The sequence below is a fragment of the Schistocerca piceifrons genome, chromosome 5 (assembly GCF_021461385.2).
Source record: "Schistocerca piceifrons isolate TAMUIC-IGC-003096 chromosome 5, iqSchPice1.1, whole genome shotgun sequence".
Lineage (NCBI taxonomy): Eukaryota > Metazoa > Arthropoda > Insecta > Orthoptera > Acrididae > Schistocerca > Schistocerca piceifrons.
Window position 1 is genome coordinate 473,029,145 of NC_060142.1, and position 17,528 is coordinate 473,046,672.

Here is a 17,528-nt window from a genome sequence, read left to right on the forward strand (position 1 = left end):
TGTTGGAAGACTGCTACTTATGGAGAGGGTGAAGTAATCTGAGCAAGGAAGCTTAATCGACTGAGTAGGCATCGGGTGTTATATTCCTAGGTTACGAGGCACTAACACAAGATATTTTTATATAATTTCTTATAAAAATCTTGTTTATTTCATAGCCAAAGCAAGTCAGTCAGTCTGGCTAACAATACTAAGAATGAATTCTTGTTTTTCAGTACTCGGGCTTCCAACAGACAGCTGAAAAATGTGCTATCTGTGGTCATTTAATAATGGAGATGGTAAGTGAAAATGATTATTTGTACTTACATATGGAATTAGTACTGAAGTTATCCCTGCAAATCATATTTAGTCTTTGTTGTTGGATGCTCCAGGAATAACTTCACTGTGTGTGTTGAGATTTCGTAGGTTAGTTTTTAGTGCAATGAATTCAGGATTCTTTTTTGAAATAATGGAAATACCATACGCCTCGTGTGCACCATGTTGATTCACAAAGTACTTCTGCCCCCCCCCCCCTTTCTCTCTCTCTCTCTCTCTCTCTCTCTCTCTCTCTCTCTCTCTCACACACACACACACGCACGCACACGGCATCCTCAACTTTGAGGAAAAAATTGAAATAAATATTAATTCTTTTTCTTCTACAGTTATAGCTTTTTGGGCCACAGTTAATGAAATTTTGTAAAGTCTGTTTTGTGTTACAGATCCTGCAGGCTATGGGAAAATCATATCATCCTGGCTGCTTCAGATGCTGCATCTGCAATGAGTGTTTGGATGGTGTTCCATTTACAGTGGATGTTGATAACAAGATATATTGTGTAAATGACTACCACAGGTACAGTTTAGTGATGCGTAACCTCCACCCAGACTCATGTAAGGAAAACATTAGTTTTGGTTGAAACTTATTTTGTATCCAAGAAGGCATTTTTCCTACATTATTCAGATGTACACACATTATAAAATTTATTAATTGAGATCTGGACCAAAGACCTGAATGGTCTACTCACACCTTACATTCCTTTTTTCTCAAGATACAAGTTAATGCTTTTATATTTTTTATTCTGATTGTGCCAAACACATTTTTATCAAATACTCTTTAAGTTTTCTGGCATTATCTTTTGTCTTTTCAGTGTTCATTTCTCAAGTAGTACTACATTAACTGAAGAGCTATGGTAATAATTGAGAAGTTTGAAGAGAGACATTGTGCAAAGTGTATGATTTGTAGATCTTGTCTACAAATAAACTATTTATTGTTAGTGAAATTAGTGAATATTTTGTGAGAGTAGTAGTATGGAGGCCAGTAATATTTTTCTAAAACTGATGTAAATTTAAAATGTGAATGTAAGAGGTGCGAGCAAAAAATAATGGGGATTTTTGTTTTTCTTAAAGAATCTTTATTTATTCATCAGTGTCAACTTTGTCCCCTTCAATACACGTGTGCTAGTCTTTTTTTCCAATCTTTGAACTACTTCTGGAACTCACTTTTTGTTAGGTGTTCAGCTCCTATGTTGATTCGATTTTTATCTCATCAGTGGTGGCAAAATGACATCCTTTCATGGTTATCTTCAGATTTGGGAAGAGAGAGAAGTTGCAGGTGCCCTGTCTGGCAAGTATGGTGGCTGAGGCAACATAACAGTTCTTTTTCCCGAAAAAATCATGAAAAAGCATTGAGGTGTGATTGGGAGCATTATCGCGATGCAATGTTCGTGAGTGGTTTTTTTCCAAAATTCTGGTTGTTTTCCGCTGATTGCTTCATGCAAACGATGCATACCTTCCAGATAATATTCCGTATTGACCATACGACCATAAGGTACAAACTCATGTTGCACTATCCCAATGTAATCAATGAAAACAGTGAGAAGAACCTTCACATGAAATTGAACTTGTCATTTTTTAAAAAAAAATTTTTGTCTTGGCTCTTCAGGCAGTTTCCATTGAAATTGGGCATTGGTTTCGATGTTGTACCCATGTTTTGTCACTTGTTACAGCCTTCTTTAGGAGATCTGGCTCATTGTTGACTTCATTCAGCAATTCCTGAGCCATGTCTACACAACATTGTTTTTGGTCAAAACTCAGCAATTTTGGAATAAACTTTATTGCTATACATTTCCTGCACAAAACACACAAAAAAAATTGCTTGGAATGCACCATATGATGTGCTGACATCATCTGCAACTCTTTAATGGTGGTTCAGCGATTTCCTATAACCATTTTCTTTACTTCTTCCACATTGTCGTCAGTAATTGATGTGCCAGGGTGTCCAGGGTGATCATCATGTTAAACATCTTCTTTGACCCTCTTTGAAACGTTTATACCACTTATAAACTCATCTTACGGATAGGAGATTCACCAAAAGCTACAGCAACATTTTGAATGCTCTGCATTTTGCAAGCATAATTTAATGCAGAGCCCTTGCTGCATCTTTTTTTGAAAGCAAAAATTCATTAAGCACCCAAAAACATATATAACCTTTTCGACTGTCAACAATAAACTAAATATTCAGAACTGCTGAAAACACATACATACATCAGCAACATGTGTACCAACCAACAAGACAAAAAAACTTTTGAAAATCGGATGTATGCAGCCTTCGAAATTTAAAAAAATCCTGTTACTTTCTGATCTCATTTTATACTTTTAGTAGCGACATACTTATTAATTATTTTCAATAGTTTTCATATAATTGGATCAGCTCCATACAATTGTTAATAACTTACTTGCTCTGAACTGATTGGTTTTGTGTCTGCATTCAGAAATAAGTTGTCCTTGCTATGATGAAGTAGTTATTTTACTTCACATCAATTTGACACTGTTTTCACAACAGAAGCGCAAGTGTGTCACGTGAACATAAAGTCTTAGTAGTTCCGTTTCATGATACTAACTGTCAGTTCAATTAATTTCTCATAATTATGTTTCACTGGATTGATTGAAATGTCAGAGTTTTGAAAGGAACAGCTCATAAATGTTACAAAAAAGTCAGCTTGTTATTTACAAATTACTGATGTATCACTGAAATTAACCTATTGTTCACAATGAAATTCGTGCACCTTTTCCTGTTGTGCTTTACAGGAACAGTAAACAAACCATTCCCATCCTTCCCACATCTTCCATACAATAGTGTAGAAATTATTTTGTGCATTTTAGTTTGTATACTTTTACATCAAAATTTAAGCAACAAGTTTTGAATTAATTTGTAAACTAAAATGTATTTAAAATACTTTTATTTATTCCATATCATTCCGGACTACAGAACTTAGGATGAGTGAAACAAGCAGTAGCATATTAGTTATTTTGTAAATACGTGTTAGGCTTTTTTGTTTTTTACTAGCAAATGCCGCATCTTGAGGATCTCCACACTGTAGGGCTACAAAGCAAACAGTGGCATGTAGTGCAATTTCATTTAACTTATTTTGTACTTTCACTGCAATTTTGACAGCAAGAAAGCTTTTCTACATACAGTTTTGTCTCTTTGAACTGTTGCTTTGTTGGCACTTCATGAAAATGTCAGTCTCTTCATTGGCTGTGCACGTATTTGTTATTATGTTACACACAATTTTCCTTTACTGATTCTTTTTTTTTCTGTTGCAGGATGTTTGCTCCCAAATGTGCGGCATGTGGGAAAGGAATAACACCTGTTGAGGTACATATTCTTGTAATGTAAGACACAATCAACAGTAAGACCCCATTGAATCATAGGTTATTATTCTTCCACATGCAGCCAGACAGCTGTTGAGAATGTAGACACAAACACAGAAAAAATTCATGTACTGATACAAGCTGTTGCTGACAATAAGTAAGAACACAATGTGAGAGCAAGTGCCTGCTGCACTCACTTATAAAGAGGATGGCTACGGTAGACGGCACAGTGGATGCACGAGTCACTTGGCCCACCAAAGGTGACCTTTGGTGACCAGCCCATGCAGATACTGTTGGCAGAATATTCGAAGTGTAGCGTACCTCTTCCCCCTCGGGGAAAGGGCACTCCACTGATGCAGGCGAATGGTAAAACATCCGAGGCCTCTGCAGCGGACGCCATAGGCGATGGCATCGGAAGGAGATTCCATACAGGAACCGGTGAGTAGGAGCAGAAGTGGCGCAGCCGTGGACACGTGTGGCAGCCACTCTCCTATGAAGTACTATAAGAGAGGACCAGTGACAAGGATGCTGGTAGCATCACAAAATGCGCTCCCTCAGTGTGGAGGGACTGTGCCAATGGATAAGGCACTAACCACTTGGTCAGGGACACATGTACTGAAGGAACCAAAGGTGCCAGCCTAGCTGGCAGCAGAATTTCTGGTGACAGCAAAGCATCATGGAAAGGCCTGGCAGCAGGTGCGTGGAGGGGTTGGACCTTGAAGCAGAGGCAGGAGGTGGCATCATCCAAAGGTGGGCGAGTCTGCCCCCGCAGCAGGGATGCATCACGAGGTGGAGATGGCAATGGCGGGCCCGTGGCTCACTTCGTGGTGCATGAGCGTAGCTGGTCATGGTAGCAAGCCACCATCACTGGTGTGCCCTGTACAGAGGCAGTGGCCTCAGCAGCTGTCAGCTGTGGCCAGAATCCACTTCAGTTGGCAGCTGAACTCCCAAGCTTAGTCCATGGAGGCAGATGCAAACAGCGACGAGCCGTACTGACAGGTGTTGGTGGGTCAGCATGAGCAGATGGACGAGGGTGCATGGCTGGTGACTATGGGGCATCTTGGCTGGACTCTTATCCCTACTGGCATAAAACTTTGGGAACTCGAGAAGTATGTCAAGGGATTGTCTGTGAAGAAATCTGCAACGTACTTGAACTTGCTTATGAGACATCCCACTTCACCGTTAGATTGGGGATGAAAACGAGAAGGTGTTATGTGGGGAATACCCTGATATGCACAGAAATCGTGAAAGGCTGTAGTGTGGGCCATGGAGAAAGCATTACCCAAATTGCGACGCCACCTGTTGGATAGCATACTGAGAGCAGACCGTGACAACACTTACAATGTCACCATTGAAGCCAGCCCAAAACACATGCCAGTGGGCCAGTAACTTGGTATGCAAGACGTCCCCAATGTCTCGGATGTAGGAGTTAAAGCACATGCCACTATAGGGGTGCCGAGATCACAACACTGAGTGATAGCCCATCCGTAGCTAGAACACCACCGCCATCAAGTAACAGAAGGCGGTAAGTGATAGCAAAATAGTTATGCAAAGGATCAGAAGCCCTGCCTGGGTGACTGTCTGGCCAACCATGCTCAACGAGGTGAAAATTTGACACAAGACCAGATTGGCAGTGACAGCAGCTGCAATAAGTCAGCTCGTAATAGGAAACCCTTCCACTGTATGTTGCGCTTCAGCGTCTAAATGAAAACAGATTAGTTAATCCTGATCAAAAGTAGGATCCAGCCCCTTTGGAAGCCGGGATAGAAGGATTAAACAATGAAACTAAGGGCTTGTTGTCAGTAATAAGTTGGAACTTAGACCAGTACAAGAACACAGGAAACTATTTGAGGGTGTAGTCACTTCCTTTTCAACATGGGAGTGGGAGTTCTACATCTACATCTACATTTATACTCCGCAAGCCACCCAACGGTGTGTGGTGGAGGGCACTTTACGTGCCACTGTCATTACCTCCCTTTCCTGTTCCAGTCGCATATGGTTCGTGGGAAGAACGACTGTCTGAAATCCTCCGTGCGCGCTCTAATCTCCCTAATTTTACATTCGTGATCTCCTCGGGAGGTATAAGTAGGGGGAAGCAATATATTCGATACCTCATCCAGAAACGCACCCTCTCGAAACCTGGCGAGCAAGCTACACCGCGATGCAGAGCGCCTCTCTTGCAGAGTCTGCCACTTGAGTTTATTAAACATCTCCGTAACGCTATCACGGTTACCAAATAACCCTGTGACGAAACGCGCCGCTCTTCTTTGGATCTTCTCTATCTCCTCCGTCAGACCGATCTGGTACGGATCCCACACTGATGAGCAATACTCAAGTATAGGTCGAACGAGTGTTTTGTAAGCCACCTCCTTTGTTGATGGACTACATTTTCTAAGCACTCTCCCAATGAATCTCAACCTGGTACCCGCCTTACCAACAATTAATTTTATATGATCATTCCACTTCAAATCGTTCCGTACGCATACTCCCAGATATTTTACAGAAGTAACTGCTACCAGTGTTTGTTCCGCTATCATATAATCATACAATAAAGGATCCTTCTTTCTATGTATTCGCAATACATTACATTTGTCTATGTTAAGGGTCAGTTGCCACTCCCTGCACCAAGTGCCTATCCGCTGCAGATCTTCCTGCATTTCGCTACAATTTTCTAATGCTGCAACTTCTCTGTATACTACAGCATCATCCGCGAAAAGCCGCATGGAACTTCCGACACTATCTACTAGGTCATTTATATATATTGTGAAAAGCAATGGTCCCATAACACTCCCTTGTGGCACGCCAGAGGTTACTTTAACGTCTGTAGACGTCTCTCCATTGATAACAACATGCTGTGTTCTGTTTGCTAAAAACTCTTCAATCCAGCTACACAGCTGGTCTGATAATCCGTAGGCTCTTACTTTGTTTATCAGGCGACAGTGCGGAACTGTATCGAACGCCTTCCGGAAGTCAAGAAAAATAGCATCTACCTGGGAGTCTGTATCTAATATTTTCTGGGTCTCATGGACAAATAAAGCGAGTTGGGTGTCACACGATCGCTGTTTCCGGAATCCATGTTGATTCCTACATAGTAGATTCTGGGTTTCCAAAAACGACATGATACTCGAGCAAAAAACATGTTCTAAAATTCTACAACAGATCGACGTCAGAGATATAGGTCTATAGTTTTGCGCATCTGCTCGACGACCCTTCTTGAAGACTGGGACTATCTGTGCTCTTTTCCAATCATTTGGAACCGTCCGTTCCTCTAGAGACTTGCGGTACACGGCTGTTAGAAGGGGGGGCAAGTTCTTTCGCGTACTCTGTGTAGAATCGAATTGGTATCCCATCAGGTCCAGTGGACTTCCCTCTATTGAGTGATTCCAGTTGCTTTTCTATTCCTTGGACACTTATTTCGATGTCAGCCATTTTTTCGTTTGTGCGAGGATTTAGAGAAGGAACTGCAGTGCGGTCTTCCTCTGTGAAACAGCTTTGGAAAAAGGTGTTTAGTATTTCAGCTTTACGCGTGTCATCCTCTGTTTCAATGCCATCATCATCCCGTAGTGTCTGGATATGCTGTTTCGAGCCACTTACTGATTTAACGTAAGACCAGAACTTCCTAGGATTTTCTGTCAAGTCGGTACATAGAATTTTACTTTCGAATTCACTGAACGCTTCAAGCATAGCCCTCCTTACGCTAACTTTGACATCTTTTAGCTTCTGTTTGTCTGAGAGGTTTTGGCTGCGTTTAAACTTGGAGTGGAGCTCTCTTTGCTTTCGCAGTAGTTTCCTAACTTTGTTGTTGTACCACGGTGGGTTTTTCCCGTCCCTCACAGTTTTACTCGGCACGTACCTGTCTAAAATGCATTTTACGATTGCCTTAAACTTTTTCCATAAACACTCAACATTGTCAGTGTCGGAACAGAAATTTTCGTTTTGATCTGTTAGGTAGTCTGAAATCTGCCTTCTATTACTCTTGCTAAACAGATAAACCTTCCTCCCTTTTTTATATTCCTATTAACTTCCATATTCAGGGATGCTGCAATGGCCTTATGATCACTGATTCCCTGTTCTGTACATACAGAGTCGAAAAGTTGACGCATAAGCTATCAGGCTTTTAGAGCTATTCTCATATTGATGTGTGAGAATGGCCTAGAGTCCATACTGAGAGGCATGTGTAGCCAAAACTGGGCAGTGGTTAGGATGTACAGTAGTCAAACAAGGAGGAGAGCCGAGCTGGGTGGCACAGTGGTTAACACACTGGACTCGCATTCTGGAGGATGAGGTTCAATCCCACGTCCGGCCATCCTGGTTTAGGTTTTCTGTGATTTCCCTAAATTGCTTCAGGCAAATGCCGGGGTGGTTCCTTTGAAAGGGTACGGCCGACTTCCTTCCCCATCCTTTCCTAATCCAATGAGATTGATGACCTCGTTGTTTGGTCTCTTCCACTAAATCAACCCAACCCAAGGAGAATGTGTAACTTAGATTTCAAAAGTGTGAGCATTGCTCACAGGCTGGCATCCACTGAAAAGGAATGTTCTTGTGGAGCAACTCATGGAAGTGGGTTCCAGCATGACCACACTATTTGTGATAGTAAGCAATTTCATCTGAAAATGCATGGAGTTGTTTGATATTGGTAGAGTGAGAGAGCTGTGACCACGGCAACATGCTAACATAAAGGCATAACACTATCCCGAGAAACCTCAAACCACAAATATGCAGTGGATAGCTGAAAAACATATGATTTGGCCAAGGTGCATCTCAACCCCGCAGTATGAAAGATCGTGAACAAGGTGTGTAAGTTACGTAAATGCTCTTCAGTGGTTGCATCCATCATGATATTGTCATCAAGATAATTGATATATCCTGGAATGGACATCAGCAGTTTTTCCAAAAAATACTGAAAAATCACCAGGGCGATAGCCACAGAAGTTGCTAATATTGTTATATTCTCTAGGATGCCCTTTAGAATCCTCATTCAACAGAACCTACAAATAGGCTTCAGATTAATCACTGTTGGAGAAAAACTGGCCAACAACTTGCCTAGACAGGGCAAAGGTAAAGTCAGCTCTGAGGTAAAGCTGACCAGTCAGTTTTTTAACATCCATGAGGGAGATAGACCACTCACTCAAAGTAATAGGCTATATGACCCCCAACAATATCAGCCTACCCAATTCTGATTTCACTTGGTCGTGCAAAGCCAAAGGAACAGGGCACACGTAGAAAAACCATGGCCGCGCTATAGGTTTCAGGGTAATGGGGGCAGCAAAATTAGTGGCACAACCTAACCCATCAAAGAAAATGTGATTGATTGATTGATTTTTAACAGGGGAGCTAAAACAGCTTAGGTCTGACCCGCCACTGCCCGCACCAAAACTAAGTTTATTGTGCGGTATCGCACCCTGTATATCTAATAAAGCCAACCAGTGCTCTTAAAATAGTGCAAGGAGTCCCTCTGCCAGTTTTTTGCTAGACACAATTTCTTCAGGTCTAGTTGTCCAGAAGATTCTGTATCTTTTACTCTCCAGTGCCATGCATTTGAGGATTAGGTGTGATACAGTTTCTTCACCCTCATCACAGATCCTACATTTAGGGTCCTTTTCCGTTATACCCATTGTGTTTAAGTGTTTTTTGAAATTCCTATGGCCGGTCATCAGTCCAGTCATGAGTTTAATCTCTTTCCTGTTCAATCCTAGGATTACAGAGCTTCTTTTAAAGCATGGCTTGGGCATCATTACCTTACCATGTTTTTGTTTATGGACCTTGGTCCAATATCCTACGTGTTCTTTCCTAAGCCAGTTCGGTAGTTCTAATTTGATGGTAGCCTAGGTGATTGTCAGGACAGGTTCCGGTCCAATAAATGGAGTTGTTGCCCCCATCCTAGCCAATCTATCTGCTTGCTCATTGCCACAGATCCCTGAGTGGCCAGGGACCCACACCAGGTTCACCCTATTGCTTCCCCCTAGCTCCACCAGAGCCCTGTGGCAATCTGCAACAATCTTAGATCTTGTTGCAGGAGCTGCCGATGATTTCAGGGCTGCCTGGTTGTCTGAATAGATGTAGATTCTACAGTCATTGTAGCACCTATGCATTTCTCCTCCACACATGCCCTGATTGCAGTAATTTCAGCTTGAAATACAGAGGCCAGTTTCCCTAGAGAGATGAAGCTCTCAAGCCTTGGCTGAATCCTGTACAACCTTGCCCCAATGCCTTGGTCTATTTTCGATCCATCAGTGAACCAAACGATGTCCCCCGTACGGTGTTGAACTGTTTTTTCCCACTGCTCCCTACTTCCAATTATTATGTTGTAAGGCTTGGAAGCAGTTGGGAGTTGTTATATAGTCAGCAGGCATTTCCCCAGCCATTCCTACATTTACCTCACTCACTATGTTAGTGTGTGATTCTGGATATCCAAATGCGACCCAGTTTTTGCCAGTTTTAAGTCTGTGTGCCCCAGCTGCTGCCTCCATCTTGACACAAAGGTGAAGTGGAGGCATATCCAGCATGGTTTCCATTCCAGCAGTTGGTGTGCTGCTAATTCTGCCCGTTATGGCTAAGCAGGCCAGTCTCTGCACCTTAGCAAGCTCCTTAGCAGCAACCTGCTGTTCTACCTTCTTCCACCACATTACAGCCTCACAGGAAATCCTAGGTCTAACCACTGTGGTGTATATCCAGTGCATAGGCCCCAATCCAAGAAAATAGATGAGATCTGAACACAGAGAACTGCTGGTAAGAGACCTGGTTGGAAATGAGGCACACTGTCCCCAAAATGGTAAAACCAGAAGCACCCATACTGGACAAATTTGCAGTACCAGCATCATCCACTGCCAGAGAAGTCCAGAAATGCACCACTGCTTATACGTAATGGGAGCCCCAAAATTGGAATGTGCTGCTTGTTATAACTCGCCAAATGTTGAGTGACATGAGGCAATGTCAGATATCCCAGATCCACATAAGTTTAAGAGTTCAGTGAAGTCATGACTGCATCCGTGTTCATGTGTAGTCTGAGTAATCTGTCTATCACTCGCACTTTGATGAACAGTTTGTTATGATTCACACTATATGGTTCTTCTTCTTCTTCTTCTTCCTCCTCCCAATTTTTTTTACAGTTGTAGCGAATCACCTAGTGCTTAGAGTACAGTTACCACATCGTCATCCTCCCCTCGAGAACCGACTGGTGACCAGGGCAGGAGCCACTGCGGCAATGTCACACCAAGTCTCAATTGATCATCCTCAACACTAGATACCTCAAAAAGATTGAGCAGTATTTAAAACTTCAGCCAAAGAGGGATTCTTGTAGTGTGTGTTGGCGCACCTCCTTGTCAGGAGCTAACCGAATGATGGCTTCATGGACCATAGAATCAGCATAGAAATCATGATGAGCATTGGTAACAAACTGACATTTCTGACTGGAATTTGGCCACCCAAGCACCAGTAGGACTGGTGAGGCTGTTTACAACAATGATAGTTTTTGGTGATAATTTAATAACAGTCTACACATTTTGTCAAATGAACATGATGCATGTTCCTGGAATGGTGTTAACTGGCGCAACAACTGGTAGGCCCAAGGAGAAATCCAAGAAAGAAACCACGCCTTATACGTGTTTGAATAGCTGATGCCAAAGATGGGGAAGTGTTGGTAAAGTCCCTTCTCATAATCCTCCCAGTCTCTGGTCTCATAATTGTAAGGGGGAAAGGGCAGCAGGTATGCCGATGGTGTGGAAGCCTTCATATTCAGTGTGGGTGACGAAATTCACGATAGCAACCACAAGAGTCTGCTGCTGCTGTAGAAAATGTTTGAGCACTGCCTCCACGCCCAGAAAAACTGAAGGAGCAACAAGTAGTTGGAGTGTACAGAAGTGAACACCACACTCATCACAAGATGTATTGTAATGTAAGACACAAATGACAATACGACCACAATGAATAAGAGTTTATTCTTCGACTGCTTACAGGTGAACAACTGTGAGAACATAGACTTAACCATAGAAACAATTCGGGTACTGATACAAACCATTGCTGACAATAAGTAAGAACACAATATGAGAGCGAGTGCATCTTGCACTGCGCTTATAAAGTAATGTGGCCCACCGCAGGCAACCACTGTTGGCTGGCCCATGCGGATGCCATTGTCGAAATATTCAAAGTGTACTGCACTGGTGGCTTTAAGCCATGGCACATATCCAGGTATTACATATGGGGTTATAGCACATATCGTGTTTACAGTGCTGTGATTGTTTTGAGAAATTTGTGGTTCTAATGAAAGTAAATTCTTTTGTTTCCAACCAAGTTTCAAACTATTTACATAGCACGAAGTACTGTGCCATTAATGCAGTACAAGGAATTAAACAAAAAGTTACAAACATTATATAAATAATATCGAAATTAATATAGAATGGAAAAATTCTCAGTCCAATACAAACTGTGGTATGAAGAAATACAACCTTACTCATTATATAGAACTGTTAAATAGAAGGTAGTGTGCAGCTACATTTAGAGGCTTATTCTTTGTTATAAGTGATGATACTGTTCAACTTTCTTGAAGTAAAACTATTGGAGATACTGTAAACTGGTAACTAAGACTGTTATTGTAATCTCTTAATATTCTTCTGCCTTCTCAGGTATATGCAGAACTTATTGTTTGAAATATGCTCCAATATTGAAGTAGCAGAGTTGGTATTTTGAATGTTAACTTACTCAGATGGAAATCATTTAATAGTATATATATTACTTATTTGTTCTTACTTTGATTTTCAAATTGATGTATATTCAGGTAAGTGATTTTCATTCTTCTCAAACTTTCAACTCCTAATAGTGCTCAACTTTGGGAAAAAATTGACAATTCATCTAACATAGTCTAGGAGAAGAAAAGGGTACAGAACCTTCCATAATACTTATTTGCATTATTATGTCAGAAATCATTAACCCTTTTGCTCCTATAGGCATGCTCTTTGTATCCCATACTGAGGCATCTTTTGTTACGGCTGTACTACTCGCTAAATGCTGGTATCTGTGCTAAGAGACAGACGATATGAAATACTCATCACCCAATTTTTTGAAAAGTATTACATGAAAAAATTTTATTTGTGTGCATCTTGCAGTGTGATATTTTCACTTGGTAAAGGACTGAAATTTCTCTTCATTATATGCCATAGTTACTATGTTGTATAAGATTAAGTAAAAAATTGTGCAAAATTTTAAAGATTTTGCAGAGGGAAAAAGACATTGCATAAACTGCAAGAATACACATTCACAACACTTGCGGAATGGTGCAGCAGGACATGTATACTCATCCACAGCAGCGACAAGGTTAATAGTTTTTAATAGCTTCAGTAGTCAATTTTATACAGACAGTTGTTACCAGCCCACTACAAGTTTCCCACTGCCACTGCCTTGTTGCTCTCTATGTGCCACATACAATAAATCGTAAGAATATTAATGTAATTATGTAAATGAGAATATTCAATTGAGAAAACCACATGTGCACACACACTCTAGTAGATCACACTCTGTGCAGAATCTGGCTTAAGGTGATTTTGAATGCTACGTGTCCCTGCTTATTGGATATACTGAGGTGTAGAATTTAAATCCTACTTGGTGGTGCCAAACATCTAGGGCCCTCCTACACCTACATATATATACTCTGCTCGCCACCAAGTGGCATGTGGCGGAGGGCACAATTCGCGCCAAAGTCATATCCCCGCCCCCTCTGTTCGATTCATGGATCACACAAGGGAAAAATGACTGACTGTACGCCTCAGTACATGCTCTAATTTCCCATTTCTTTGAATGGTGATCATTGCGTGATATGAAAGTTGGTGGTAAAAATATATGCTCTACATCCTCGAGGCAAATGCCGGGATGGTTCCTTTCAAAGGGCACGGCCGACTTCCTTCCCCATCCTTCCCTAATCCGATGAGACCGATGACCTCGCTGTCTGGTCTCCTTCCCGAAAACAACCCACCCCAACCCTCTACATCCTCGGTGAAGATCGGATTTCGGAATTTAGTGAGCAGCCCCTTCCGTTTAGCGCGTCTATCTGTTAGCGTGTCCCACTTCAAACTTGCTATCAGATTTGCAATGTCTCGTGATGGCTAAATGTACCAGTCACGAATCTCGCCGCTCTTCTTTGGACCTTCTCAATCTCTTGAATCAGACCCAACTGGTAAGGGTCACATACAGACAGTACTCTAGGACTGGACGAACTAACCTATTGTAAGCTATTTCCTTTGTTGAAGGACTGCATCGCTTCAGGATTCTACCAATAAACCACAATCTAGAGTTTGCCTTACCCATTACTTGTGTAATCTGATCATTCCATTTGAGACCATTTCGAATAATCGCACCCAGATACTTGACGGATGTTATCGCTTCCAAAGATTGGGCATTAATTTTGTACTCGTACATTAATGGGGATTTTCGCCTTGTTATACGCAGTAGGTTACACTTACTAATATTGAGAGATAGCTGCCAATCATTACACCATACATTTATTTTCTCCAAATCCTCATTGATTTGTTCATGACTTCCGTGTCATACTACTTCTGTAGACTACAGCATCATCAGCAAACAGTCTAATGCCGCTGTCAATACCATCAACCAGATCGTTTATGTAAATCATAAAAAGCAGCAGACCTATTACGCTGCACTGGGGCACACCTGAAGTTAAGCTTGTTTCTGTTGAAGTCACCCCGTTCAGGACGACATACTGCATTCTGTCTGTTAGAAAACTTTCTGTCCAACCACATATGTCATCGGATAGACCAGAAGCATGCACTTTTTGGAGCTATTAGATATGTAGCTCAGATTTCAAACTTGCATTCATTTTCATGTAGGTCTGTGTGAGTTTCCTGACAAACAACACAAGATGTAAATTACTTGCATTATGGCATCCACAACTAAAGGAATTGTCAATTTGTTTTTTAATTATGTAATTTAGTCATTCAGTCATCATGTTACAAAATGGTATAGTGAAACTTTCACATTTTATACCATGCAACAGCCATGAGTGGCTTTGCAGATCTTCACTTAAAATACATGGACACTTACACAGGTCACACTGAGTGTTTGTACTGAAGACTGCCACCTGCCACAGGAAATAGAAGCAATGTTGATTACTTCAGTAATGGTGATAGTATTTAAAACATTACTGGCACAGTGCAGTAGTTATCTTTACAGTGCAACAAATTGATCTATCGACAGTGTGATGCTATTGACTCTGATGTCCAAAATAGTTGTTCAAGCTATCCTCTTACAGAGTTCTCTCTCGTATTCAGATTCTCACTATCTTCTACCAGTAATTAAATGAAAGTCCAGAAACTTAGAATCAAGCATTTGCCTCCCTAGCATGACACACAGTGATTCAATAGCTTTGAGTAGGGGAAAGAGCTAGATAGTGTTGCCAGTGCAAGTATGTTATGTGTGTATTACATGTAAATAAGGCAAAACCAACAAAGACAATGAACAAAGCACAGCATAGACTAGGTATTTTTATTGTAATGGCCTGGTCACAGTTGAATTGGGCCATCTTCAAATATAAAATGCATGAAGTTATTACTGATATCAACTATTACTTTCACCGACTGATGCTTGTGATAGCTTGTAATCTCTCTGTATTTTAGAATACAAGATGGCTCAATTCAATAGAAACCAGCCATCACATTGAAAATATTTGTTCTAGGCATTGTTTTGGTCATACAAATATGAAACAAGATCATAGTTTTCTCCTTATTGACACAATACTGCCCTTCTGTGAATCAAGTCACTCACAGAAAATTGGGTTAGTTTGCGGTAATAGTGATGACTTACAGTGAATCCAGGCACCTGCTCTTGTAGGTAGTGCTTTTCTGATTGAGCCATGCTAGCATACCTCTTGGACTTGGAATGTAACAACCTCTTACGACTTTTCCTGTAACTCGCACTACTGAATTTTGTATATTAAAAGTTGTTTACATAACTAGCATGTTCACTAAACACATCCTGCAGAGCAGAAGCACACTTTGAAAATACTGTAGTTCCCTTAATGTGCCCTGTAACACAGTATCACTGATATTATTTTCCCAGTTGTTTGTTGGGACGTTATTCATCTGGTGGTGAATGGCAGTGGAGTCCTTCCACACAATGCACTAACTGCTGTTGAAAGAGAAAAATACATAACAAAAACAATTCAAATAAGCTACTTAATTGCCATGTTTCAGCAAAACTGTATTGAAATTGTTGATCAAATAATGAGACTGATAAGCTCTATAAAAACATAATCTGGATTTTTACCTGCCTGTCTGGATGAACAGACATTGGTGATGATAGACAGCCATCCGAAATTCATTCAAAATTAATTCACTGAAGGGAAATAACTTTGCCTCAACTGTGAAAATTTGTGCCAGATCAGGATTCAGACTTAGATTTCTCGCTTATCACAAGCAGTTGCCTTAACCATTTTGGCTAACTGTGCACACCTTGCGGACTGACCCAAACTTCCATATGTCACACATGCTGAGAAAAGCAAAAAATCACAGGTCTTGATTCATCATAGTCTCATTCTCATTGGTGCGGGAATAAGGAGTAAAGCTGTGAATATTTGGCATTGAATATGGGAGACTGTGGTAAAGGAAAGTAGAAAGGGAGACATGTGGAAGTTTGGGTCGGTCCAAGAGGCATGTGTGTGTAGACTAAGTGATTAAGATGACAGCTTGCGATAAGTGGGAAATCCGGGTTTGGGTCCTGGTCCGGTATAAATTTTCAAGTGTCACCCATACATAGTGCATCTACACCTAATAGCTGAGGCCAAGTTATTTGCATTCAGTGAATTCATTTTGAATTATGATCTGAATTGTTCTTAAATTTTGTTGCAACAGCGCTTTGTTGTTCGTAATTACGCCGTGGCAGAAGCAGCAGGAAATATCGCTTCCCTGTTACCTCATTAAACATCGTCCTGGGATAACGGCAGTCTCTGGCTCTGTGACTGTGAGCAGATCTTTGCTCGTTTCAACTGAGAGACCCAGGTAGTCCGGTGAGGCCAACCCTTACAGCACAGTAGAAAAAGCACTGCATAAGCCCTTCAGTGGTCACTGTTGTGGTGTCCCACTGTTAACCATTGGGCTCCTCCTAAGCTCAGTTGGTACAGACCTCCCCTTCTGCAAAATCCTGTCATTAATTTTTTTCTACCTTGTACTACTAAAATTCTTCAGCTTTTGCCCATTTCCACTGTGGATCAGGCTGCTTTAGGAATGATTCAAAATGTATTGAGAGTGATAGAGTTACAGGCTGACGTATAGCAGTTAGCTTACCATTTGCACCCTTCCAAATTCGATAAGAGGATATCTTGTGGTACTATAGTACCTGAATTCAATGAAGGATGTGTAGAACAGGTCTGATAGGTCTGTCACAACATGATTTCTAGAAAGGTTTATGCATTTTCTTCCATGCATGCATGTTGCCCCCTCCCTCCTGACACACACACACACACACACACACCACTTGTGGTAGCAGTGGGGCTGCTACTGTGAGCAGGCAGGCATGAGCGCACACACGCCTCTTTCCATTATTTTACATAATATTACTGAATGTATGATAAGAAAGAACAACGAATATATACAGTGTCCCTCTATTTCTTTATGAGATGTTGTGCTTCCCTTGTCTTTATATGTATGATATTTGCTGATGTGAAACATCATTAGACAAGTCTCCATTAGTGATAAAAAGCTACGAAGAATATTATGCATTATTTCTGTAGTGTGTTCATGCGGTAAAATTAATGATACGAGCTCTGTTCAAAATATTGCAGAACATTTATAATTTTGTGCCTATAGTGTGTTGGAGAGAGATACAGTTGGCATCCCTATACATGCTTGTTTTTAATGTGTAACTGCCACAAGTTTCATTGTTGTATGTCTGTTAGTTAT

General features: G+C 41.1%; 1 protein-coding gene across 1 annotated transcript in view; it reads left to right on the forward strand.

Annotated features, from left to right (window-relative positions):
- The window catches only part of LOC124799247 (LIM domain-containing protein jub), a 207,093-nt gene that overhangs the window by 172,239 nt on the left and 17,326 nt on the right, over window positions 1–17,528 (forward strand). The window contains exons 4-6 of the mRNA XM_047262791.1: window positions 213–275; window positions 696–826; window positions 3,580–3,631. Of these exons, the coding sequence (XP_047118747.1) occupies window positions 213–275; window positions 696–826; window positions 3,580–3,631 (246 nt within the window). The remainder of the gene's footprint in view (window positions 1–212; window positions 276–695; window positions 827–3,579; window positions 3,632–17,528) is intronic.